Source organism: Ambystoma mexicanum, chromosome 3p, assembly GCF_040938575.1.
Source record: "Ambystoma mexicanum isolate Mex_15411 chromosome 3p, UKY_AmexF1_1, whole genome shotgun sequence".
Taxonomy (NCBI): domain Eukaryota; kingdom Metazoa; phylum Chordata; class Amphibia; order Caudata; family Ambystomatidae; genus Ambystoma; species Ambystoma mexicanum.
Window position 1 is genome coordinate 198,872,616 of NC_090925.1, and position 24,081 is coordinate 198,896,696.

At 54.7% G+C, this 24,081-nt stretch overlaps 1 protein-coding gene across 2 annotated transcripts in view; it reads left to right on the forward strand.

The window, feature by feature from the left end:
* The window catches only part of GPR162 (G protein-coupled receptor 162), a 210,998-nt gene that overhangs the window by 126,167 nt on the left and 60,750 nt on the right, over window positions 1–24,081 (forward strand). For both annotated transcript variants that reach the window (XM_069650629.1, XM_069650630.1), the window contains exon 3: window positions 4,676–4,865. In XM_069650629.1, the coding sequence (XP_069506730.1) occupies window positions 4,676–4,865 (190 nt within the window). The remainder of the gene's footprint in view (window positions 1–4,675; window positions 4,866–24,081) is intronic.

Below are 24,081 nucleotides of genomic sequence, written 5' to 3' on the forward strand. Positions count from 1 at the left end.
AGCCAGGAAGGTAGGGAATTATGTCACCAGACACAGTCCTCAAATCCTAATGCTCTAGGAGACACACGCTCAGGTAGCGGTTAAACAAAACATAATGGCTACATGGGGCAAGCTACGTTATTATACAAAATATTCTTCACAATCCAGGGGGGTCATAACACTCATACATCATGCGTTGGGATTCCATACTGAGGGGCACGAGGCCGATCCAATGGGAAGATATGTGTTGTGTGGGGGGAAATGGCCGGCAGACAAGTAACCCTGGTTAACACCTATGGCCCTAACATAGATGACCCAGATTTCTATCTGAAAATATTCGACACTCTTAACAAACACGACACAGCAACTATTATATGGGGCGGCGATTTTAATGTTGCACTCGACCCCATGTTGGATAGGTCAACTAGTGTAGTGAGGGCACCCACGAAAACGCAAGTAACCCTGAACCAACTCCTTCCACAGTTGTCACTGATAGACACTTGGCGGGTGTTGCACCCGGATAATAGACAATATACATATTACTCATCAGTGCACGACAGTGAATCGCGTATAGACTACTGGTTCATATCCTCAGACATCTCGAATACGCTGGGACTCTGCACGATCCTCCCCGCACACTGTCCGATCACTCTCCGGTCTTACGGAGCCTCGTTTTCCAGGATGTTCCCAGACAGGCTAGAAGGTGGAGAATGCCGGGGGGATTGTTGGGAGATGCAAACGTGGCAGAGTCACTACATGAGGAGATAACCAACTTCTTTGTAGACAACCTGGGGACGGTAGATCGGATATCCACGGTTTGGGAAACCTTCAAGGTTTGGGTTAGAGGGATCCTTATGTCCAAATCAACGGGACTCTTGAAGGGGGTGAGACGGGACCTCGAAGTGGTGGAACGGGAACTGAAAGAGCTGGAGGAGGTATACAGCCACACTCATGATAGGGACACCCTTGCTGGAATTCATAAACTTCTTAGGACCTTTGACAATTTAGCCACGAGGGAGGTACGATACATTGCGGCTCCCATGCGGGCGCGTCGCTATGGAGAGGGGAATAAGGCGGGAAAAATACTGGCCAACCTGATTAGAAATGAAACAAATAATGCCCCGATAGCGACTATTCAAGCAGCTCCAACTGTAATGGTCACAAGCGATAAAGGTATTAATGATGAATTTATTGAATTCTACAAAACACTTTATACGAATAGAGACCAGAAAACCCCCACTGAGATAAAAGAATACCTGGCCTCACTGGGTCTCCCGACGCTCCCAGACGAAAATAGATTGGCTTTTCAGCTACCTGTCACAATAGAAGAGATCACTGAAGCTATCAAGGATCTCACGTCGGGTAAAGCCCCGGGTTCTGATGGACTGGGGCCGAATTTTATAAGGAGTTCTATGAGAAGCTGGCCCCTATTCTACTTAGAACTTGGGAGGAGGCCCTCGAACAGCACGAATTGCCCCCTACAATGAGGGAAGCTATTGTTACGGTGCTTCTCAAGCCCAGACGCCCACCCCAGGATATGTCCTCTTACAGGCCCCTCTCGCTCATCAATACCGACGCAAACATTTTCGCGAAGGTCATGGCCAATCGTATGTTACCCATGGTTCCAGCACTGGTCCACCCGGACCAAAATGGGTTTATTCCCAAGAGGTCTACTGCGTTGAACCTCCGCAGGCTGTTTGGGATCATGGCACAAATTGACCCGGGCAGGCAGGCGGTTGCGGTGTCTCTCGATGCCGAGAAAGCATTTGATTCGGTCTCATGGGAGTACCTCTTCTCGGTGTTGGAGGCGTTCGGGGTGGGACCCAATTTTATCAGATATGTCCGTCTGCTCTATACAAAGCCCGGGGCTACAGTATATACTAACAGAACCATGTCTGACATGTTCAAACTGGGAAGGGGCACAAGACAGGGATGCCCATTCTCGCCAATCCTATTCGCTCTTACAATAGAGCCCATGGCTGCTGCAGTCAGATTGCGGCATAAAGATATAGGCATAGTCATGAAGGGCTCCAATCAGCTGATTTCGCTTTATGCGGATGACACCCTGTTATATATACGTGAACCCGACAAAAACCTTGCGCCTATAATGGCAGATATACACAAATTTGCTGATTACTCTGGTTACACTGTAAACAGTTCTAAATCAGAAATGTTCCCACTTACCCCTTGTACTAAATGCCCGGAAATGACGGAGGGCCTTAAATGGTCGGAGGGATATGTTAGATATCTAGGCGTTCTGGTCTCCAGGAGCAGACAATCTTTATTTTCCGACAACTACGAAGGGGCGCTACAGTCAATTAATGCGAAGCACCTCCCTATCTCACTACATGGCAGGATAGCAGTGCTAAAAATGACCGTCCTTCCTAAACTACTGTACCTGTTTGTGAATATCCCGATATGGCCAGGCAGGGAATTCTTCTCCAGGCTGCGAACAATGGTGACCACATTTCTCTGGACAGGAAGACAGCTTGAATGGGATGGGAGAAAATGGTGGAACCATACAGTTCCGGAGGCATAGCTGCCCCGGACTTTGAACTTTATTACTTAGTTGCTCAGGCGCAATTCGCGAGATATTGGTATGAGAAGGCAGAAGAAGCACCTCACGCATGGGTAGGGACACACACAGTTGCACCCTCGGATGTGAGATCAATTATCTTCGCCCCACGACATAGAGACGTGTGTGAATATGATCCGGCGAGCTGCATTGTCCGGGCTTGGGGGGCAATATGTCGGAGACTTAAAATTGAAAAGCCCTATAACCCACAGATTCCCTTGCGGAACTTTCCCTGCATTCCTCCCACGTTTGAAACGGACATGCAGGAAGCATGGGACCCCAATGGGGAAATGGTGGTGGGGGACATGTTCATAGAGGGGAAACTTGGTAGCTTAACAGATATTTTAAGGGCACTGGGGAGAGGACCACTTCGAACACTCCAATATTACCGAATGAGATCAGCATTCCAGGCTAGATGGCCCCTATTTCCTGATGAGCTACTCTCACACCCATGTTTACAATTGATCACAACTCAGGGGGGTCTGGGAGTCTCAAAATTATATGCATAAGTGCAGGCGCACACCACCACGACCAACAATGTGAAAATAAAATGGGAAACAGATTTGCAGATACCCATTCCTGATGAGAAATGGATAAAGTATTGTTCACTCACTAAAAGGGTTTCGTTCAGTGCAAGACTGCGCCAGATACAATTTAAAATTCTTAATAGACTGCACTATACGCCGGCCACAGTGGCAAGTTTTGTACCAGACTCCTCGAGCAAATGCCCTAAGTGCGGCGCCCCACAAGCAGGGTCCTTCCACATGTATTGGGACTGCCCTGAACTGCAGCGGTTCTGGGGCGGGGGTGGCTGAGTTGCTGGCGGAACTCACACAAATATCCCCATTCCTATCTCCACAAAAATACCTGTTTGGTGATATTGGGAAGTGCTCTGAGAGAACTAGAAGACTTTTTAACGTTTCTTGCGCAGTTGCTAAAAAATGCATCCTCCAGGCTTGGAAAAGCCCTACACCTCCGAGCATGAACCCCTTTCTACGAGAATTGACATATGTGAATGAGAATGAGGACCAATATGTACTGACTCAGCCGAGAATGAGCCGACATCTGGGGCCCGTTCAGGACATACTTATGTGAACTGCCGTCGGACAATGAAGACCCCATGTGAATACGTATCACCTGTGAAAATGCAAATGTGCCATTGGATGATTTTTTCTTGTTATGTTGTTGGAGTGCGTTGTGTACCTGCCACTACCTCAATAAAAAGATGTTTAAAAAAAAAGAAAACCCACTGGGAACAAACCCTGTCACCTCTAGTAGAGGAAGGCTCAGAAGACTGTCACTGGACGCAGACCCTGTCACCTCTAGTAAAGAGAGTCTCAGAAGACTGTCACTGGCCGCAGACCCTGTCACCTCTAGTAAAGAGAGTCTCAGAAGACTGTCACTGGCCGCAGACCCTGCCACCTCTAGTAGAGGAAGGCTCAGAAGACTGTCACTGGCTGCAGACCCTGTCACCTCTAGTGAAGAGAGTCTCGGAAGACTGTCACTGGCCGCAGACCCTGTCACCTCTAGTAAAGAGAGTCTCAGAAGACTGTCACTGGCCGCAGAGCCCTGTCACCTCTAGTAAAGAGAGTTTCAGAAGACTGTCACTGGCCGCAGACCCTGTCACCTCTAGTAAAGAGAGTCTCAGAAGACTGTCACTGGCCGCAGACCCTGTCACCTCTAGTAAAGAGAGTCTCAGAAGACTGTCACTGGCCGCAGACCCTGTCACCTCTAGTAAAGAGAGTCTCAGAAGACTGTCACTGGCTGGAGGCCTTATCACCTCTAGTAAATGACGGCTTAGACAATGGTCTCTGGCCACAGACCCTGCCACCTCTAATAAAGGAAGGCTCAGAAGACTGCCAGTGGCCACAGACCCTGTCACCTCTAGGAAAAACTGTCACTGGCGATACACCCTGACACCTCTAGTAAACAAAGGCTCAGGCAACTGTCTCTGGCCACAGACCCTGTCCCCCCTCTAGTAGAGGAAGGCTCAGAAGACTGACTAGTCACACAGCCTGTAGCTGTAGAAGTGCAAGAGCTGGGGGAGGGGTTGTTCGTGGGAATGAGTTTGCCTTCAGTTCCTTTTGTGATTCAACTTCTGGTATTTCCTCCCCTGTACAGGTGGTCAGCTTCGTGAGCCTGAAGTACAACAGCGCCCCCACCTGGATGGTGCTGTGCGTGCTGTGGTGCTCCATGGTGCAGACTCTGCTGCTGCCCTCCTTCATCTGGTCCTGCGAGCGATACCGGGCCGACGTGAAGACCGTGTGGGAGCAGTGCGTGGCCATCATGTCCGAAGAGGATGGAGATGACGGTAGGCATCGTCGCGTGACGTCAGAAAGGCGTGCCCCCTCCCGCTGTCACCCCCAGCCCGGGACCCTTGACAGCCCGCAGGCCACCCTAACTCCAAAAGTCCCAATATGTATGTCATTTATTTAGAGTTCCAGGAAGAGAGAGTGAATGACCACAAAGAGACTATGAGACAGCGGTTGTATGCCACACTGGGGCGTAATGCTGGCATTAGAATGCCAGAGGTAAATAATAGGGGGGGTCAGAAGGGGCACAGATGGTGTGGTGGGCGGAGGCTGAATGGGAATAGCCTGGTATGCATTGCTTTATACGGATCTCGTGCTCTCCACCTTTCTCTGTATGTCTCTCTCGCCATCTTTCCCCAAGGTTCTATCTCTCTCTGTCACTCTTCGTCTCTCTCCCTCTCACTTTATCTCACGCCTTCTTGCTCCCTCTTTCCACCCATCCCTCCCTTTCTCTGCCTCTCTCTCTGTCCCTCTCTCACTCTCCTTATCTCTTCCTCGCCACTCTCTGCGCTACAGAGCAATATCCTCTCCGCCCACACCAGGGCTGGACTGGGCAGAGGCCCAGGAAAGGATGTTCAAAATACCCGCATATTAGCCCAAGCGTTTTCCTATGGGAAAAGTTGGAAATAACAGGTGATCACACAAGAGGCCCATGGTGCAGAGGCCTATCGGGAAATCTCCAGAGTTCCCTATAGACCAGTCCACCACTGGGCCCAGGGTGCAGAAGCCCACCGGGAAACCTCCAGAGTTCCCTATAGACCAGTCCACCACTGGGCCCAGGGTGCAGAAGCCCACCGGGAAACCTCCAGAGTTCCCTATAGACCAGTCCACCACTGGGCCCAGGGTGCAGAAGCCCACCGGGAAACCTCCAGAGTTCCCTATAGACCAGTCCAATCCTGGGCCCAGGTTGCAGAGGCCCACCGGGAAACCTCCAGAGTTCCCTATAGACCAGTCCAATCCTGGGCCCAGGTTGCAGAGGCCCACCGGGAAACCTCCAGAGTTCCCTATAGACCAGTCCAATCCTGGGCCCAGGTTGCAGAGGCCCACCGGGAAACCTCCAGAGTTCCCTATAGACCAATCCACTCCAGGGCCCAGGGTGCAGAGACCTACCTCGAAACCTCCAGAGTTCCCTATAGATCAGTCCACTCCTGGGCCCAGGGTGCAGAGACCTACCTCGAAACCTTCATAGTTCCCTATAGGTCAGTCACCCCTGCGCTGCACCCGCTTCCTAAAGGCATCCTGGGATGCAAGAGGACGAGGGGTTGAGCAGGGGAGCAGCCTGTAGCAGTTTGGGGAGCTTCACTCTGCTGCTGTGGGATGCCAGCTAATGAGCCCCAACGACTGTTGGAGGGGAGGGGCTGAGAGAGGGAGTCAATTGCTGTAAACGTAGGGTGACCAGATTTTCGATTAAAAGTAGGGTTGTGGTTTGGCAGTGGCTGCCATCATAAAAGTAGGGCAGCACTTCAGTTGTGCTTCGGGCATAGGATGTTATCTGGCGTGTAACGTCTTAACTTTGGCAGTGATGACTTTGCAGTGTTCCTCAAGGTCAAATTTATAAAAGAGAACAGCAACGTATACAAATAGAATATCACGGTAGCAACCTGATACCCTTTCCATGCCAGCAGCCAGTTCAGTGGCATGTAATAAGCCTACACGCCCATACCGCCCTCTCTGCAACAGTCCCCTGCAACTAAAGGCTGCTGGCTGTTGCCCTCTCTGCAACAGTCTCCTACTACTAAAGGCTGCTGGGTGCTCGCCCTCCCTGCAACAGTCTCCTGCTACTAAAGGCTGCTGGATGCTCGCCATCTCTGCAACGGTCTCCTGCTATTAAAGGCTGCTGGGTGCTGCCGACGTTGCAACAGTCTCCTGCTAGTAAAGGCTGCTGAGTGCTTGCCCACTCTGCAACAGTCTCCAGCAAGTAAAGGCTGCTGGGTGCTCGCCCTCTCTGCAATAGTCTCTTCTATTGAATGCGGCTGGGTGCTCGCCCTCTCTGCAACAGTCTCCTGCTAATGAAGGCTGCTGGGTGCTCGCCCTCTCTGCAACAGTCTCCTGCTAATGAAGGCTGCTGGGTGCTCGCCCTCTCTGCAACAGTCTCCTGCTAATGAAGGCTGCTGGGTGCTTGCCCTCTCTGCAACAGTCTCCTGCTAGTAAAGGCTGTTGGGTACTCGCCCTCTCTGCAACAGTCTCCTGCTATTGAAGGCTGCTGGGTGCTACCGCCTCTGCAACAGTCTCCTGCTATTGAAGGCTGCTGGGTGCTCAACCTCTCTGCAACAGTCTCCTGCTAGTAAAGGCTGTCGGGAACTCGCCCTCTCTGCAACAGTCTCCTGCTATTAAAGGCTGCTGGGTGCTGCCGCCTCTGCAACAGTCTCCTGCTAGTAAAGGGTGGTGGGTGTTCACCCTCTCTGCAACAGTCTCCTGCTAGTAAAGGCTGCTGGGTGCTGCTGCCTCTGCAACAGACTCCTGCTATTGAAGGCTGCTGGGTGCTGCCGCCTCTGCAACAGTCTCCTGCTATTGAAGGCTACTGAGTGCTCACCCTCTCTGCAACAGTCTCCTGCTAGTGAAGGCTGCTGGGTACTCGCCCTCTCTGCAACAGTCTCCTGCTAGTAAAGGCTGCTGGGTGCTCGCCCTCTCTGCAACAGTCTCCAGCTAGTAAAGGCTGCTGGGTGCTCAGCCTCTCTGCAACAGTCTCCTGCCATTGAAGGCTGCTGGGTGTTGCCGGCTCTGCAACAGTCTCCTGCTAGTAAAGGCTGCTGGGTAATCAGCCTCTCTGCAACAGTCTACCGCTAGTAAAGGCTGCTGGCTGCTCGTCCACTCGGCAACAATCTCCAGCTAGTAAAGGCTGCTGGGTAATCGGCCTCTCTGCAACAAGCTCCAGCTAGTAAAGGCTGCTGGTTGCTCGCCCTCTCTGCAACAGTCTCCTGCTAATGAAGGCTGTTGGCTTCTGACGGCTCTGCAACAGTCTCTTGCTAGTAAAGGCTGCTGGGTGCTCGCCCTCTCTGCAACAGTCTCCCGCTAGTAAAGGCTGCTGGGTACTCGCCCTCTCTGCAACAGTCTCCTGCCATTGAAGGCTGCTGGGTGTTGCCGGCTCTGCAACAGTCTCCTGCTAGTAAAGGCTGCTGGGTAATCGGCCTCTCTGCAACAGTCTACCGCTAGTAAAGGCTGCTGGCTGCTCGTCCACTCGGCAACAATCTCCAGCTAGTAAAGGCTGCTGGGTAATCGGCCTCTCTGCAACAAGCTCCAGCTAGTAAAGGCTGCTGGTTGCTCGCCCTCTCTGCAACAGTCTCCTGCTAATGAAGGCTGCTGGGTGCTCGCCCTCTCTGCAACAGTCTCCTGCTAATGAAGGCTGTTGGGTGCTCACCCTCTCTGCAACAGTCTCCTGCTAATGAAGGCTGCTGGGTGCTGCCGCCTCTGCAACAGTTTCCTGCTATTGAAGGCTGCTGGGTGCACAACATCTCTGCAACAGTCTCCTGCTAGTAAAGGCTTTTGGGTACTCGCCCTCTCTGCAACAGTCTCCTGCTATTAAAGGCTGCTGGGTGCTGCCGCCTCTGCAACAGTCTCCTGCTAGTAAAGGCTGCTGGGTGTTCACCCTCTCTGCAACAGTCTCCTGCTAGTAAAGGCTGCTGGGTGCTGCTGCCTCTGCAACAGACTCCTGCTATTGAAGGCTGCTGGGTGCTGCCGCTTCTGCAACAGTCTCCTGCTATTGAAGGCTACTGAGTGCTCACCCTCTCTGCAACAGTCTCCTGCTAGTGAAGGCTGCTGGGTACTCGCCCTCCCTGCAACAGTGTCCTGCTATTAAAGGCTGCTGGGTGCTTGCCCTCCCTGCAACAGTCTCCTTCTAGTAAAGGCTGCTGGGTGCTCGCCCTCTCTGCAACAGCCTCCTGCTAGTAAAGGCTGTTGGGTACTCGCCCTCTCTGCAACAGTCTCCTGCTATTGAAGGCTGCTGGGTGCTGCCGCCTCTTCAACAGTTTCCTGCTATTGAAGGCTGCTGGGTGCTCAACATCTCTGCAACAGTCTCCTGCTAGTAAAGGCTTTTGGGTACTCGCCCTCTCTGCAACAGTCTCCTGCTATTAAAGGCTGCTGGGTGCTGCCGCCTCTGCAACAGTCTCCTGCTAGTAAAGGCTGCTGGGTGTTCACCCTCTCTGCAACAGTCTCCTGCTAGTAAAGGCTGCTGGGTGCTGCTGCCTCTGCAACAGACTCCTGCTATTGAAGGCTGCTGGGTGCTGCCGCCTCTGCAACAGTCTCCTGCTATTGAAGGCTACTGAGTGCTCACCCTCTCTGCAACAGTCTCCTGCTAGTGAAGGCTGTTGGGTACTCGCCCTCCCGGTAACAGTCTCCTGCTATTAAAGGCTGCTGGGTGCTTGCCCTCCCTGCAACAGTCTCCTTCTAGTAAAGGCTGCTGGGTGCTTGCCCTCCCTGCAACAGTCTCTTGCTATTAAAGGCTGCTGGGTGCTCGCCCTCCCTGCAACAGTCTCCTGCTAGTAAAGGCTGCTGGATGCTCGCCATCTCTGCAACAGTCTCCTGCTATTAAAGGCTGCTGGGTTCTGGCCCTCTCTGCAACAGTCTCCTGCCAGTAAAGGCTGCTGAGTGCTTGCCCACTCTGCAACAGTCTCCAGCAAGTAAAGGCTGCTGGGTGCTCGCCCGCTCTGCAATAGTCTCTTGCTATTGAATGCTGCTGGGTGCTCGCCCTCTCTGCAACAGTCTCCTGCTAGTAAAGGATGCTGGGTGCTTGCTCTCTCTGCAACAGTCTCCTGCTATTGAAGGCTGCTGGGTGCTGCCGGCTCTACAACAGTCTCCTGCTACTAAAGGCTGCCGGGTGCTCGCCCTCTCTGCAACAGTCCCCTGCTATTCAAGGCTGCTGGGTGCTGCCCTCCCTGCAACAATCTCCTGCTAGTAAAGGCTGTTGGGTGCTCACCCTCTCTGAAACAGTCTCCTGCTAGTAAAGGCTGCTGGGTGCTCTCCCTCCCTGCAACAATCTCCTGCTAGTAAAGGCTGCTGGGTACTCGCCCTCCCTGCAACAATCTCCTGCTATTGAAGACTGCTGGCTGCTCGCCCTCTCTGCAACAGTCTCCTGCCAGTAAAGGCTGCTGGGTGCTCGCCCTCTCTGCAACAGTCTCCTGCTAATGAAGGCTGTTGTGTGCTCGCCCTCTCTGCAACAGTCTCCTGCTAATGAAGGCTGCTGGGTGCTCGCCCTCTCTGCAACAGTCTCCAGCTACTAAAGGCTGCTGGGTAATCGGCCTCTCTGCAACAGTCTCCTGCAATTGAAGGCTGCTGGGTGCTCGCCCTCTCTGCAATAGTCTCCTGCTAGTAAAGGCTGTTGGGTGCTCGCCCTTTCTGCAACAGTCTCCTGCTAATGAAGGCTGCTGGCTTCTGACGGCTCTGCAACAGTCTCTTGCTAGTAAAGGCTGCTGGGTACTCGCCCTCTCTGCAACAGTCTCCTGCTAGTAAAGGCTGCTCGGTGCTTGCCCTCTCTGCAACAGTCTCCTGCTAGTAAAGGCTGCTGGGTGCTTGCCCTCTCTGCAACAATCTCCTGCTAGTGAAGGCTGTTGGGTGCTCGCCCTCTCTGCAACAGTCTCCTGCTAATGAAGGCTGATGGCTTCTGACGGCTCTGCAACAGTCTCTTGCTAGTAAAGGCTGCTGGGTGCTCGCCCTCCCTGCAACAGTCTCCCGCTAGTAAAGGCTGCTTGGTACTCGCCCTCTCTGCAACAGTCTCCTGCTAGTAAAGGCTGCTGGGTGCTTGCCCTCTCTGCAACAGTCTCCTGCTAGTAAAGGCTGTTGGGTGCTCGCCCTCTCTGCAACAGTCTCCTGCTAATGAAGGCTGTTGGCTTCTGACGGCTCTGCAACAGTCTCTTGCTAGTAAAGGCTGCTGGGTGCTCGCCCTCTCTGCAACAGTCTCCCGCTAGTAAAGGCTGCTGGGTACTCGCCCTCTCTGCAACAGTCTCCTGCCATTGAAGGCTGCCGGGTGTTGCCGGCTCTGCAACAGTCTCCTGCTAGTAAAGGCTGCTGGGTAATCGGCCTCTCTGCAACAGTCTACCGCTAGTGAAGGCTGCTGGGTGCTCGTCCACTCGGCAACAATCTCCAGCTAGTAAAGGCTGCTGGGTAATCGGCCTCTCTGCAACAAGCTCCAGCTAGTAAAGGCTGCTGGTTGCTCGCCCTCTCTGCAACAGTCTCCTGCTAATGAAGGCTGCTGGGTGCTCTCCCTCTCTGCAACAGTCTCCTGCTAATGAAGGCTGTTGGGTGCTCGCCCTCTCTGCAACAGTATCCTGCTAATGAAGGCTGCTGGGTGCTCGCCCTCTCTGCAACAGTCTCCTGCTAGTAAAGGCTGTTGGGTGCTCGCCTCTCTGCAACAGTCTCCTGCTATTGAAGGCTGCTGGGTGCTGCCGCCTCTGTAACAGTCTCCTGCTATTGAAGGCTGCTGGGTGCTCAACCTCTCTGCAACAGTCTCCTGCTAGTGAAGGCTGCTGGGTACTCGCCCTCCCTGCAACAGTCTCCTGCTATTAAAGGCTGCTGGGTGCTTGCCCTCCCTGCAACAGTCTCCTTCTAGTAAAGGCTGCTGGGTGCTGCTGCCTCTGCAACAGACTCCTGCTATTGAAGGCTGCTGGGTGCTGCCGCCTCTGCAACAGTCTCCTGCTATTGAAGGATACTGAGTGCTCACCCTCTCTGCAACAGTCTCCTGCTAGTGAAGGCTGCTGGGTACTCGCCCTCCCTGCAACAGTCTCCTGCTATTAAAGGCTGCTGGGTGCTTGCCCTCCCTGCAACAGTCTCCTTCTAGTAAATGCTGCTGGGTGCTTGCCCTCCCTGCAACAGTCTCTTGCTATTAAAGGCTGCTGGGTGCTCGCCCTCCCTGCAACAGTCTCCTGCTAGTAAAGGCTGCTGGATGCTCGCCATCTCTGCACCAGTCTCCTGCTATTAAAGGCTGCTGGGTTCTGGCCCTCTCTGCAACAGTCTCCTGCCAGTAAAGGCTGCTGAGTGCTTGCCCACTCTGCAACAGTCTCCAGCAAGTAAAGGCTGCTGGGTGCTCGCCCTCTCTGCAATAGTCTCTTGCTATTGAATGCCGCTGGGTGCTCGCCCTCTCTGCAACAGTCTCCTGCTAGTAAAGGATGCTGAGTGCTCGCTCTCTCTGCAACAGTCTCCTGCTATTGAAGGCTGCTGGGTGCTGCCGGCTCTGCAACAGTCTCCTGCTAGTAAAGGCTGCTGGTTGCTCACCCTCTCTACAACAGTCTCCTGCTACTAAAGGCTTCCGGGTGCTCGCCCTCTCTGCAACAGTCCCCTGCTATTCAAGGATGCTGGGTGCTGCCCTCCCTGCAACAATCTCCTGCTAGTAAAGGCTGTTGGGTGCTCACCCTCTCTGAAACAGTCTCCTGCTAGTAAAGGCTGCTGGGTGCTCTCCCTCCCTACAACAATCTCCTGCTAGTAAAGGCTGCTGGGTACTCGCCCTCCCTGCAACAATCTCCTGCTATTGAAGACTGCTGGCTGCTCGCCCTCTCTGCAACAGTCTCCTGCTAGTAAAGGCTGCTGGGTGCTTGCCCTCTCTGCAACAGTCTCCTGCTAATGAAGGCTGTTGGCTGCTCGCCCTCTCTGCAACAGTCTCCTGCTAATGAAGGCTGCTGGGTGCTCGCCCTCTCTGCAACAGTCTCCAGCTAGTAAAGGCTGCTGGGTAATCGGCCTCTCTGCAACAGTCTCCTGCCATTGAAGGCTGCTGGGTGCTCGCCCTCTCTGCAACAGTCTCCTGCTAGTAAAGGCTGTTGGGTGCTCGCCCTTTCTGCAACAGTCTCCTGCTAATGAAGGCTGCTGGCTTCTGACGGCTCTGCAACAGTCTCTTGCTAGTAAAGGCTGCTGGGTACTCGCCCTCTCTGCAACAGTCTCCTGCTAGTAAAGGCTGCTCGGTGCTTGCCCTCTCTGCAACAGTCTCCTGCTAGTAAAGGCTGCTGGGTGCTTGCCCTCTCTGCAACAGTCTCCTGCTAGTAAAGGCTGTTGGGTGCTCGCCCTCTCTGCAACAGTCTCCTGCTAATGAAGGCTGCTGGCTTCTGATGGCTCTGCAACAGTCTCTTGCTAGTAAAGGCTGCTGGGTGCTCGCCCTCCCTGCAACAGTCTCCCGCTAGTAAAGGCTGCTTGGTACTCGCCCTCTCTGCAACAGTCTCCTGCTAGTAAAGGCTGCTGGGTGCTTGCCCTCTCTGCAACAGTCTCCTGCTAGTAAAGGCTGTTGGGTGCTCGCCCTCTCTGCAACAGTCTCCTGCTAATGAAGGCTGTTGGCTTCTGACGGCTCTGCAACAGTCTCTTGCTAGTAAAGGCTGCTGGGTGCTCGCCCTCTCTGCAACAGTCTCCTGCTACTAAAGGCTTCCGGGTGCTCGCCCTCTCTGCAACAGTCCCCTGCTATTCAAGGATGCTGGGTGCTGCCCTCCCTGCAACAATCTCCTGCTAGTAAAGGCTGTTGGGTGCTCACCCTCTCTGAAACAGTCTCCTGCTAGTAAAGGCTGCTGGGTGCTCTCCCTCCCTACAACAATCTCCTGCTAGTAAAGGCTGCTGGGTACTCGCCCTCCCTGCAACAATCTCCTGCTATTGAAGACTGCTGGCTGCTCGCCCTCTCTGCAACAGTCTCCTGCTAGTAAAGGCTGCTGGGTGCTTGCCCTCTCTGCAACAGTCTCCTGCTAATGAAGGCTGTTGGCTGCTCGCCCTCTCTGCAACAGTCTCCTGCTAATGAAGGCTGCTGGGTGCTCGCCCTCTCTGCAACAGTCTCCAGCTAGTAAAGGCTGCTGGGTAATCGGCCTCTCTGCAACAGTCTCCTGCCATTGAAGGCTGCTGGGTGCTCGCCCTCTCTGCAACAGTCTCCTGCTAGTAAAGGCTGTTGGGTGCTCGCCCTTTCTGCAACAGTCTCCTGCTAATGAAGGCTGCTGGCTTCTGACGGCTCTGCAACAGTCTCTTGCTAGTAAAGGCTGCTGGGTACTCGCCCTCTCTGCAACAGTCTCCTGCTAGTAAAGGCTGCTCGGTGCTTGCCCTCTCTGCAACAGTCTCCTGCTAGTAAAGGCTGCTGGGTGCTTGCCCTCTCTGCAACAGTCTCCTGCTAGTAAAGGCTGTTGGGTGCTCGCCCTCTCTGCAACAGTCTCCTGCTAATGAAGGCTGCTGGCTTCTGATGGCTCTGCAACAGTCTCTTGCTAGTAAAGGCTGCTGGGTGCTCGCCCTCCCTGCAACAGTCTCCCGCTAGTAAAGGCTGCTTGGTACTCGCCCTCTCTGCAACAGTCTCCTGCTAGTAAAGGCTGCTGGGTGCTTGCCCTCTCTGCAACAGTCTCCTGCTAGTAAAGGCTGTTGGGTGCTCGCCCTCTCTGCAACAGTCTCCTGCTAATGAAGGCTGTTGGCTTCTGACGGCTCTGCAACAGTCTCTTGCTAGTAAAGGCTGCTGGGTGCTCGCCCTCTCTGCAACAGTCTCCCGCTAGTAAAGGCTGCTGGGTACTCGCCCTCTCTGCAACAGTCTCCTGCCATTGAAGGCTGCTGGGTGCTGCCGGCTCTGCAACAGTCTCCTGCTAGTAAAGGCTGCTGGGTAATCGGCCTCTCTGCAACAGTCTACTGCTAGTAAAGGCTGCTGGGTGCTCGTCCACTCGGCAACAATCTCCAGCTAGTAAAGGCTGCTGGGTAATCGGCCTCTTTGCAACAAGTTCCAGCTAGTAAAGGCTGCTGGTTGCTCGCCCTCTCTGCAACAGTCTCCTGCTAATGAAGGCTGCTGGGTGCTCGCCCTCTCTGCAACAGTCTCCTGCTAATGAAGGCTGTTGGGTGCTCGCCCTCTCTGCAACAGTCTCCTGCTAATGAAGGCTGCTGGGTTCTGCTGCCTCTGCAACAGACTCCTGCTATTGAAGGCTGCTGGGTGCTGCCGCCCCTGCAACAGTCTGCTGCTATTGAAGGCTACTGAGTGCTCACCCTCTCTGCAACAGTCTCCTGCTAGTGAAGGCTGCTGGGTACTCGCCCTCTCTGCAACAGTCTCCTGCTAGTAAAGGCTGCTTGGTGCTCGCCCTCTCTGCAACAGTCTCCAGCTAGTAAAGGCTGCTGGGTGCTCGGCCTCTCTGCAACAGTCTCCTGCTAATGAAGGCTGTTGGCTTCTGACGGCTCTGCAACAGTCTCTTGCTAGTAAAGGCTGCTGGGTGCTCGCCCTCTCTGCAACAGTCTCCCGCTAGTAAAGGCTGCTTGGTACTCGCCCTCTCTGCAACAGTCTCCTGCCATTGAAGGCTGCTGGGTGCTGCCGGCTCTGCAACAGTCTCCTGCTAGTAAAGGCTGCTGGGTAATCGGCCTCTCTGCAACAGTCTACTGCTAGTAAAGGCTGCTGGGTGCTCGTCCACTTGGCAACAATCTCCAGCTATTAAAGGCTGCTGGGTAATCGGCCTCTCTGCAACAAGCTCCAGCTAATAAAGGCTGCTGGTTGCTCGCCCTCTCTTCAACAGTCTCCTGCTAATGAAGGCTGCTGGGTGCTCGCCCTCTCTGCAACAGTCTCCTGCTAATGAAGGCTGTTGGGTGCTCGCCCTCGCTGCAACAGTATCCTGCTAATGAAGGCTGCTGGGTGCTCGCCCTCTCTGCAACAGTCTCCTGCTAGTAAAGGCTGTTGGGTGCTCGCCCTCTCTGCAACAGTCTCCTGCTATTGAAGGCTGCTGGGTGCTGCCACCTCTGCAACAGTCTCCTGCTATTGAAGGCTGCTGGGTGCTCAACCTCTCTGCAACAGTCTCCTGCTAGTAAAGGCTGTTGGGTACTCGCCCTCTCTGCAACAGTCTCCTGCTATTAAAGGCTGCTGGGTGCTGCCGCCTCTGCAACAGTCTCCTGCTAGTAAAGGCTGGTGGGTGTTCACCCTCTCTGCAACAGTCTCCTGCTAGTAAAGGCTGCTGGGTGCTGCTGCCTCTGCAACAGACTCCTGCTATTGAAGGCTGCTGGGTCCTCCGCCTCTGCAACAGTCTCCTGCTATTGAAGGCTACTGAGTGCTCACCCTCTGTGCAACAGTCTCCTGCTAGTGAAGGCTGCTGGGTACTCGCCCTCTCTGCAACAGTCTCCTGCTAGTAAAGGCTGCTGGGTGCTCGCCCTCTCTGCAACAATCTCCAGCTAGTAAAGGCTGCTGGGTAATCGGCCTCTCTGCAACAAGCTCCAGCTAGTAAAGGCTGCTGGTTGCTCGCCCTCTCTGCAACAGTCTCCTGCTAATGAAGGCTGCTGGGTGCTCGCCCTCTCTGCAACAGTCTCCTGCTAATGAAGGCTGTTGGGTGCTCGCCCTCTCTGCAACAGTATCCTGCTAGTAAAGGCTGTTGGGTGCTTGCCTCTCTGCAACAGTCTCCTGCTATTGAAGGCTGCTGGGTGCTCAACCTCTCTGCAACAGTCTCCTGCTAATAAAGGCTGTTGGGTACTCGCCCTCTCTGCAACAGTCTCCTGCTATTAAAGGCTGCTGGGTGCTGCCGCCTCTGCAACAGTCTCCTGCTAGTAAAGGCTGCTGGGTGTTCACCCTCTCTGCAACAGTCTCCTGCTAGTAAAGGCTGCTGGGTGCTGCTGCCTCTGCAACAGACTCCTGCTATTGAAGGCTGCTGGGTGCTGCCGCCTCTGCAACAGTCTCCTGCTAATGAAGGCTACTGAGTGCTCACCCTCTCTGCAACAGTCTCCTGCTAGTGAAGGCTGCTGGGTACTCGCCCTCCCTGCAACAGTCTCCTGCTATTAAAGGCTGCTGGGTGCTTGCCCTCCCTGCAACAGTCTCCTTCTAGTAAAGGCTGCTGGGTGCTTGCCCTCCCTGCAACAGTCTCCTGCTATTAAAGGCTGCTGGGTGCTCGCCCTCCCTGCAACAGTCTCCTGCTAGTAAAGGCTGCTGGATGCTCGCCATCTCTGCAACAGTCTCCTGCTATTAAAGGCTGCTGGGTTCTGGCCCTCTCTGCAACAGTCTCCTGCCAGTAAAGGCTGCTGAGTGCTTGCCCACTCTGCAACAGTCTCCAGCAAGTAAAGGCTGCTGGGTGCTCGCCCTCTCTGCAATAGTCTCCTGCTATTGAATGCCGCTGGGTGCTCGCCCTCTCTGCAACAGTCCCCTGCTAGTAAAGGATGCTGAGTGCTCGCTCTCTCTGCAACAGTCTCCTGCTATTGAAGGCTGCTGGGTGCTGCCGGCTCTGCAACAGTCTCCTGCTAGTAAAGGCTGCTGGTTGCTCACCCTCTCTACAACAGTCTCCTGCTACTAAAAGCTGCCGGGTGCTCACCCTCTCTGCAACAGTCCCCTGCTATTCAAGGATGCTGGGTGCTGCCCTCCCTGCAACAATCTCCTGCTAGTAAAGGCTGTTGGGTGCTCACCCTCTCTGAAACAGTCTCCTGCTAGTAAAGGCTGCTGGGTGCTCTCCCTCCCTGCAACAATCTCCTGCTAGTAAAGGCTGCTGGGTACTCGCCCTCCCTGCAACAATCTCCTGCTATTGAAGACTGCTGGCTGCTCGCCCTCTCTGCAACAGTCTCCTGCTAGTAAAGGCTGCTGGGTGCTCGCCCTCTCTGCAACAGTCTCCTGCTAATGAAGGCTGTTGGGTGCTCGCCCTCTCTGCAACAGTCTCCTGCTAATGAAGGCTGCTGGGTGCTCGCCCTCTCTGCAACAGTCTCCAGCTAGTAAAGGCTGCTGGGTAATCAGCCTCTCTGCAACAGTCTCCTGCCATTGAAGGCTGCTGGGTGCTCGCCCTCTCTGCAACAGTCTCCTGCTAGTAAAGGCTGTTGGGTGCTCGCCCTTTCTGCAACAGTCTCCTGCTAATGAAGGCTGCTGGCTTCTGACGGCTCTGCAACAGTCTCTTGCTAGTAAAGGCTGCTGGGTACTCGCCCTCTCTGCAACAGTCTCCTGCTAGTAAAGGCTGCTCGGTGCTTGCCCTCTCTGCAACAGTCTCCTGCTAGTAAAGGCTGCTGGGTGCTTGCCCTCTCTGCAACAGTCTCCTGCTAGTAAAGGCTGTTGGGTGCTCGCCCTCTCTGCAACAGTCTCCTGCTAATGAAGGCTGCTGGCTTCTGACGGCTCTGCAACAGTCTCTTGCTAGTAAAGGCTGCTGGGTGCTCGCCCTCCCTGCAACAGTTTCCCGCTAGTAAAGGCTGCTTGGTACTCGCCCTCTCTGCAACAGTCTCCTGCTAGTAAAGGCTGCTGGGTGCTTGCCCTCTCTGCAACAGTCTCCTGCTAGTAAAGGCTGTTGGGTGCTCGCCCTCTCTGCAACAGTCTCCTGCTAATGAAGGCTGTTGGCTTCTGACGGCTCTGCAACAGTCTCTTGCTAGTAAAGGCTGCTGGGTGCTCGCCCTCTCTGCAACAGTCTCCCGCTAGTAAAGGCTGCTGGGTACTCGCCCTCTCTGCAACAGTCTCCTGCCATTGAAGGCTGCTGGGTGCTGCCGGCTCTGCAACAGTCTCCTGCTAGTAAAGGCTGCTGGGTAATCGGCCTCTCTGCAACAGTCTACTGCTAGTAAAGGCTGCTGGGTGCTCGTCCACTCGGCAACAATCTCCAGCTAGTAAAGGCTGCTGGGTAATCGGCCTCTCTGCAACAAGTTCCAGCTAGTAAAGGCTGCTGGTTGCTCGCCCTCTCTGCAACAGTCTCCTGCTAATGAAGGCTGCTGGGTGCTCGCCCTCTCTGCAACAGTCTCCTGCTAATGAAGGCTGTTGGGTGCTCGCCCTCTCTGCAACAGTCTCCTGCTAATGAAGGCTGCTGGGTGCTCGCCCTCTCTGCAACAGTCTCCTGCTAGTAAAGGCTGTTGGGTACTCGCCCTCTCTGCAACAGTCTCCTGCTATTGAAGGCTGCTGGGTGCTGCCGCCTCTGCTACAGTCTCTTGCTATTGAAGGCTGCTGGGTGCTCAACCTCTCTGCAACAGTCTCCTGCTAGTAAAGGCTGTTGGGTACTCGCCCTCTCTGCAACAGTCTCCTGCTATTAAAGGCTGCTGGGTGCTGCCGCCTCTGCAACAGTCTCCTGCTAGTAAAGGCTGCTGGGTGTTCACCCTCTCTGCAACAGTCTCCTGCTAGTAAAGGCTGCTGGGTTCTGCTGCCTCTGCAACAGACTCCTGCTATTGAAGGCTGCTGGGTGCTGCCGCCTCTGCAACAGTCTGCTGCTATTGAAGGCTACTGAGTGCTCACCCTCTCTGCAACAGTCTCCTGCTAGTGAAGGCTGCTGGGTACTCGCCCTCTCTGCAACAGTCTCCTGCTAGTAAAGGCTGCTTGGTGCTCGCCCTCTCTGCAACAGTCTCCAGCTAGTAAAGGCTGCTGGGTGCTCGGCCTCTCTGCAACAGTCTCCTGCTAATGAAGGCTGTTGGCTTCTGACGGCTCTGCAACAGTCTCTTGCTAGTAAAGGCTGCTGGGTGCTCGCCCTCTCTGCAACAGTCTCCCGCTAGTAAAGGCTGCTTTGTACTCGCCCTCTCTGCAACAGTCTCCTGCCATTGAAGGCTGCTGGGTGCTGCCGGCTCTGCAACAGTCTCCTGCTAGTAAAGGCTGCTGGGTAATCGGCCTCTCTGCATCAGTCTACTGCTAGTAAAGGCTGCTGGGTGCTCGTCCACTTGGCAACAATCTCCAGCTATTAAAGGCTGCTGGGTAATCGGCCTCTCTGCAACAAGCTCCAGCTAGTAAAGGCTGCTGGTTGCTCGCCCTCTCTGCAACAGTCTCCTGCTAATGAAGGCTGCTGGGTGCTCGCCCTCTCTGCAACAGTCTCCTGCTAATGAAGGCTGTTGGGTGCTCACCCTCTCTGCAACAGTATCCTGCTAATGAAGGCTGCTGGGTGCTCCCCCTCTCTGCAACAGTCTCCTGCTAGTAAAGGCTGTTGGGTGCTCGCCCTCTCTGCAACAGTCTCCTGCTATTGAAGGCTGCTGGGTGCTGCCGCCTCTGCAACAGTCTCCTGCTATTGAAGGCTGCTGGGTGCTCAACCTCTCTTCAACAGTCTCCTGCTTTTAAAGGCTGTTGGGTACTCGCCCTCTCTGCAACAGTCTCCTGCTATTAAAGGCTGCTGGGTGCTGCCGCCTCTGCAACAGTCTCCTGCTAGTAGAGGCTGCTGGGTGTTCACCCTCTCTGCAACAGTCTCCTGGTAGTAAAGGCTGCTGGGTGCTCGGCCTCTCTGCAACCGTCTCCTGCTAATGAAGGCTGTTGGCTTCTGACGGCTCTGCAACAGTCTCTTGCTAGTAAAGGCTGCTGGGTGCTCGCCCTCTCTGCAACAGTCTCCCGCTAGTAAAGGCTGCTGGGTACTCGCCCTCTCTGTAACAGTCTCCTGCCATTGAAGGCTGCTGGGTGCTCCTGGCTCTGCAGCAGTCTACTGCTAGTAAAGGCTGCTGGGTGCTTGTCCACTCGGCAACAATCTCCAGCTATTAAAGGATGCTGGGTAATCGGCCTCTCTGCAACAAGCTCCAGCTAGTAAAGGCTGCTGGTTGCTCGCCCTCTCTGCAACAGTCTCCTGCTAATGAAGGCTGCTGGGGGTGCTCGCCCTCTCTGCAACAGTCTCCTGCTAATGAAGGCTGTTGGGTGCTCGCCCTCCCTGCAACAGTATCCTGCTAATGAAGGCTGCTGGGTGCTCGCCCTCTCTGCAACAGTCTCCTGCTAGTAAAGGCTGTTGGGTACTCGCCCTCTCTGCAACAGTCTCCTGCTATTGAAGGCTGCTGGGTGCAGCCACCTCTGCAACAGTCTCCTGCTATTGAAGGCTGCTGGGTGCTCAACCTCTCTGCAACAGTCTCCTGCTAGTAAAGGCTGTTGGGTACTCGCCCTCTCTGCAACAGTCTCCTGCTATTAAAGGCTGCTGGGTGCTGCCGCCTCTGCAACAGTCTCCTGCTAGTAGAGGCTGCTGGGTGTTCACCCTCTCTGCAACAGTCTCCTGCTAGTAAAGGCTGCTGGGTGCTGCTGCCTCTGCAACAGACTCCTGCTATTGAAGGCTGCTGGGTGCTGCCGCCTCTGCAACAGTCTCCTGCTATTGAAGGCTACTGAGTGCTCACCCTCTCTGCAACAGTCTCCTGCTAGTGAAGGCTGCTGGGTACTCGCCCTCTCTGCAACAGTCTCCTGCTAGTAAAGGCTGCTGGGTGCTCGCCCTCTCTGCAACAGTCTCCAGCTAGTAAAGGCTGCTGGGTAATCGGCCTCTCTGCAACAGTCTACTGCTAGTAAAGGCTGCTGGGTGCTCGTCCACTCTGCAACAATCTCCAGCTAGTAAAGGCTGCTGGTTGCTCGCCCTCTCTGCAACAGTCTCCTGCTAATGAAGGCTGCTGGGTGCTCGCCCTCTCTGCAACAGTCTCCTGCTAATGAAGGCTGCTGGGTGCTTGCCCTCTCTGCAACAGTCTCCTGCTAGTAAAGGCTGTTGGGTGCTCGCCCTCTCTGCAAATGTCACCTGCTAATGAAGGCTGCTGGCTTCTGACGGCTCTGCAACAGTCTCTTGCTAGTAAAGGCTGCTGGGTGCTCGCCCTCTCTGCAACAATCTCCTGCTAATGAAGGCTGCTGGGTGCTTGCCCTCTCTGCAACAGTCTCCTGCTAGTAAAGGCTGTTGGGTGCTCGCCCTCTCTGCAAATGTCACCTGCTAATGAAGGCTGCTGGCTTCTGACGGCTCTGCAACAGTCTCTTGCTAGTAAAGGCTGTTGGGTGCTCGCCCTCTCTGCAACAGTCTCCCGCTAGTAAAGGCTGCTTGGTACTCACCCTCTCTGCAACAGTCTCCTGCTAGTAAAGGGTGCTGGGTGCTTGCCCTCTCTGCAACAGTCTCCTGCTAGTAAAGGCTGTTGGGTGCTCGCCCTCTCTGCAACAGTCTCCTGCTAATGAAGGCTGTTGGCTTCTGACGGCTCTGCAGCAGTCTCTTGCTAGTAAAGGCTGCTGGGTGCTCGCCCTCTCTGCAACTGTCTCCCGCTAGTAAAGGCTGCTGGGTACTCGCCCTCTCTGCAACAGTCCCCTGCCATTGAAGGCTGCTGGGTGCTTCCGGCTCGGCAACAGTCTCCTGCTACTAAAGGCTGCTGGGTAATCGGCCTCTCTGCAACAGTCTACTGCTAGTAAAGGCTGCTGGGTGCTCGTCAACTCGGCAACAATCTCCAGCTAGTAAAGGCTGCTGGATAATCGGCCTCTCTGCAACAAGCTCCAGCTAGTAAAGGCTGCTGGATGCTCGCCCTCTCTGCAACAGTCTCCTGCTAATGAAGGCTGCTGGGTGCTCGCCCTCTCTGCAACGTTCTCCTGCTAATGAAGGCTGTGGGGTGCTCGCCCTCTCTGCAACAGTCTCCAGCTAGTAAAGGCTGCTGGGTGCTCGGCCTCTCTGCAACAGTCTCCTGCTAATGAAGGCTGTTGGCTTCTGACGGCTCTGCAACATTCTCTTGCTAGTAAAGGCTGCTGGGTGCTCGCCCTCTCTGCAACAGTCTCCCGCTAGTAAAGGCTGCTTGGTACTCGCCCTCTCTGCAACAGTCTCCTGCCATTGAAGGCTGCTGGGTGCTGCCGGCTCTGCAACAGTCTCCTGCTAGTAAAGGCTGCTGGGTAACCGGCCTCTCTGCAACAGTCTACTGCTAGTAAAGGCTGCTGGGTGCTCGTCCACTTGGCAACAATCTCCAGCTATTAAAGGCTGCTGGGTAATCGGCCTCTCTGCAACAAGCTCCAGCTAGTAAAGGCTGCTGGTTGCTCGCCCTCTCTGCAACAGTCTCCTGCTAATGAAGGCTGCTGGGTGCTCACCCTCTCTGCAACAGTCTCCTGCTAATGAAGGCTGTTGGCTTCTGACGGCTCTGCAGCAGTCTCTTGCTAGTAAAGGCTGCTGGGTGCTCGCCCTCTCTGCAACTGTCTCCCGCTAGTAAAGGCTGCTGGGTACTCGCCCTCTCTGCAACAGTCCCCTGCCATTGAAGGCTGCTGGGTGCTTCCGGCTCGGCAACAGTCTCCTGCTACTAAAGGCTGCTGGGTAATCGGCCTCTCTGCAACAGTCTACTGCTAGTAAAGGCTGCTGGGTGCTCGTCAACTCGGCAACAATCTCCAGCTAGTAAAGGCTGCTGGATAATCGGCCTCTCTGCAACAAGCTCCAGCTAGTAAAGGCTGCTGGATGCTCGCCCTCTCTGCAACAGTCTCCTGCTAATGAAGGCTGCTGGGTGCTCGCCCTCTCTGCAACGTTCTCCTGCTAATGAAGGCTGTGGGGTGCTCGCCCTCTCTGCAACAGTCTCCAGCTAGTAAAGGCTGCTGGGTGCTCGGCCTCTCTGCAACAGTCTCCTGCTAATGAAGGCTGTTGGCTTCTGACGGCTCTGCAACATTCTCTTGCTAGTAAAGGCTGCTGGGTGCTCGCCCTCTCTGCAACAGTCTCCCGCTAGTAAAGGCTGCTTGGTACTCGCCCTCTCTGCAACAGTCTCCTGCCATTGAAGGCTGCTGGGTGCTGCCGGCTCTGCAACAGTCTCCTGCTAGTAAAGGCTGCTGGGTAACCGGCCTCTCTGCAACAGTCTACTGCTAGTAAAGGCTGCTGGGTGCTCGTCCACTTGGCAACAATCTCCAGCTATTAAAGGCTGCTGGGTAATCGGCCTCTCTGCAACAAGCTCCAGCTAGTAAAGGCTGCTGGTTGCTCGCCCTCTCTGCAACAGTCTCCTGCTAATGAAGGCTGCTGGGTGCTCGCCCTCTCTGCAACAGTCTCCTGCTAATGAAGGCTGTTGGGTGCTCGCCCTCTCTGCAACAGTATCCTGCTAATGAAGGCTGCTGGGTGCTCGCCCTCTCTGCAACAGTCTCCTGCTAGTAAAGGCTGTTGGGTGCTCGCCCTCTCTGCAACAGTCTCCTGCTATTGAAGGCTGCTGGGTGCTGCCGCCTCTGCAACAGTCTCCTGCTATTGAAGGCTGCTGGGTGCTCAACCTCTCTGCAACAGTCTCCTGCTAGTAAAGACTGTTGGGTACTCGCCCTCTCTGCAACAGTCTCCTGCTATTAAAGGCTGCTGGGTGCTGCCGCCTCTGCAACAGTCTCCTGCTAGTAGAGGCTGCTGGGTGTTCACCCTCTCTGCAACAGTCTCCTGCTAGTAAAGGCTGCTGGGTGCTCGGCCTCTCTGCAACCGTCTCCTGCTAATGAAGGCTGTTGGCTTCTGACGGCTCTGCAACAGTCTCTTGCTAGTAAAGGCTGCTGGGTGCTCGCCCTCTCTGCAACAGTCTCCCGCTAATGAAGGCTGCTGGCTTCTGACGGCTCTGCAACAGTCTCTTGCTAGTAAAGGCTGCTGGGTGCTCGCCCTCTCTGCAACAGTCTCCCGCTAGTAAAGGCTGCTTGGTACTCACCCTCTCTGCAACAGTCTCCTGCTAGTAAAGGGTGCTGGGTGCTTGCCCTCTCTGCAACAG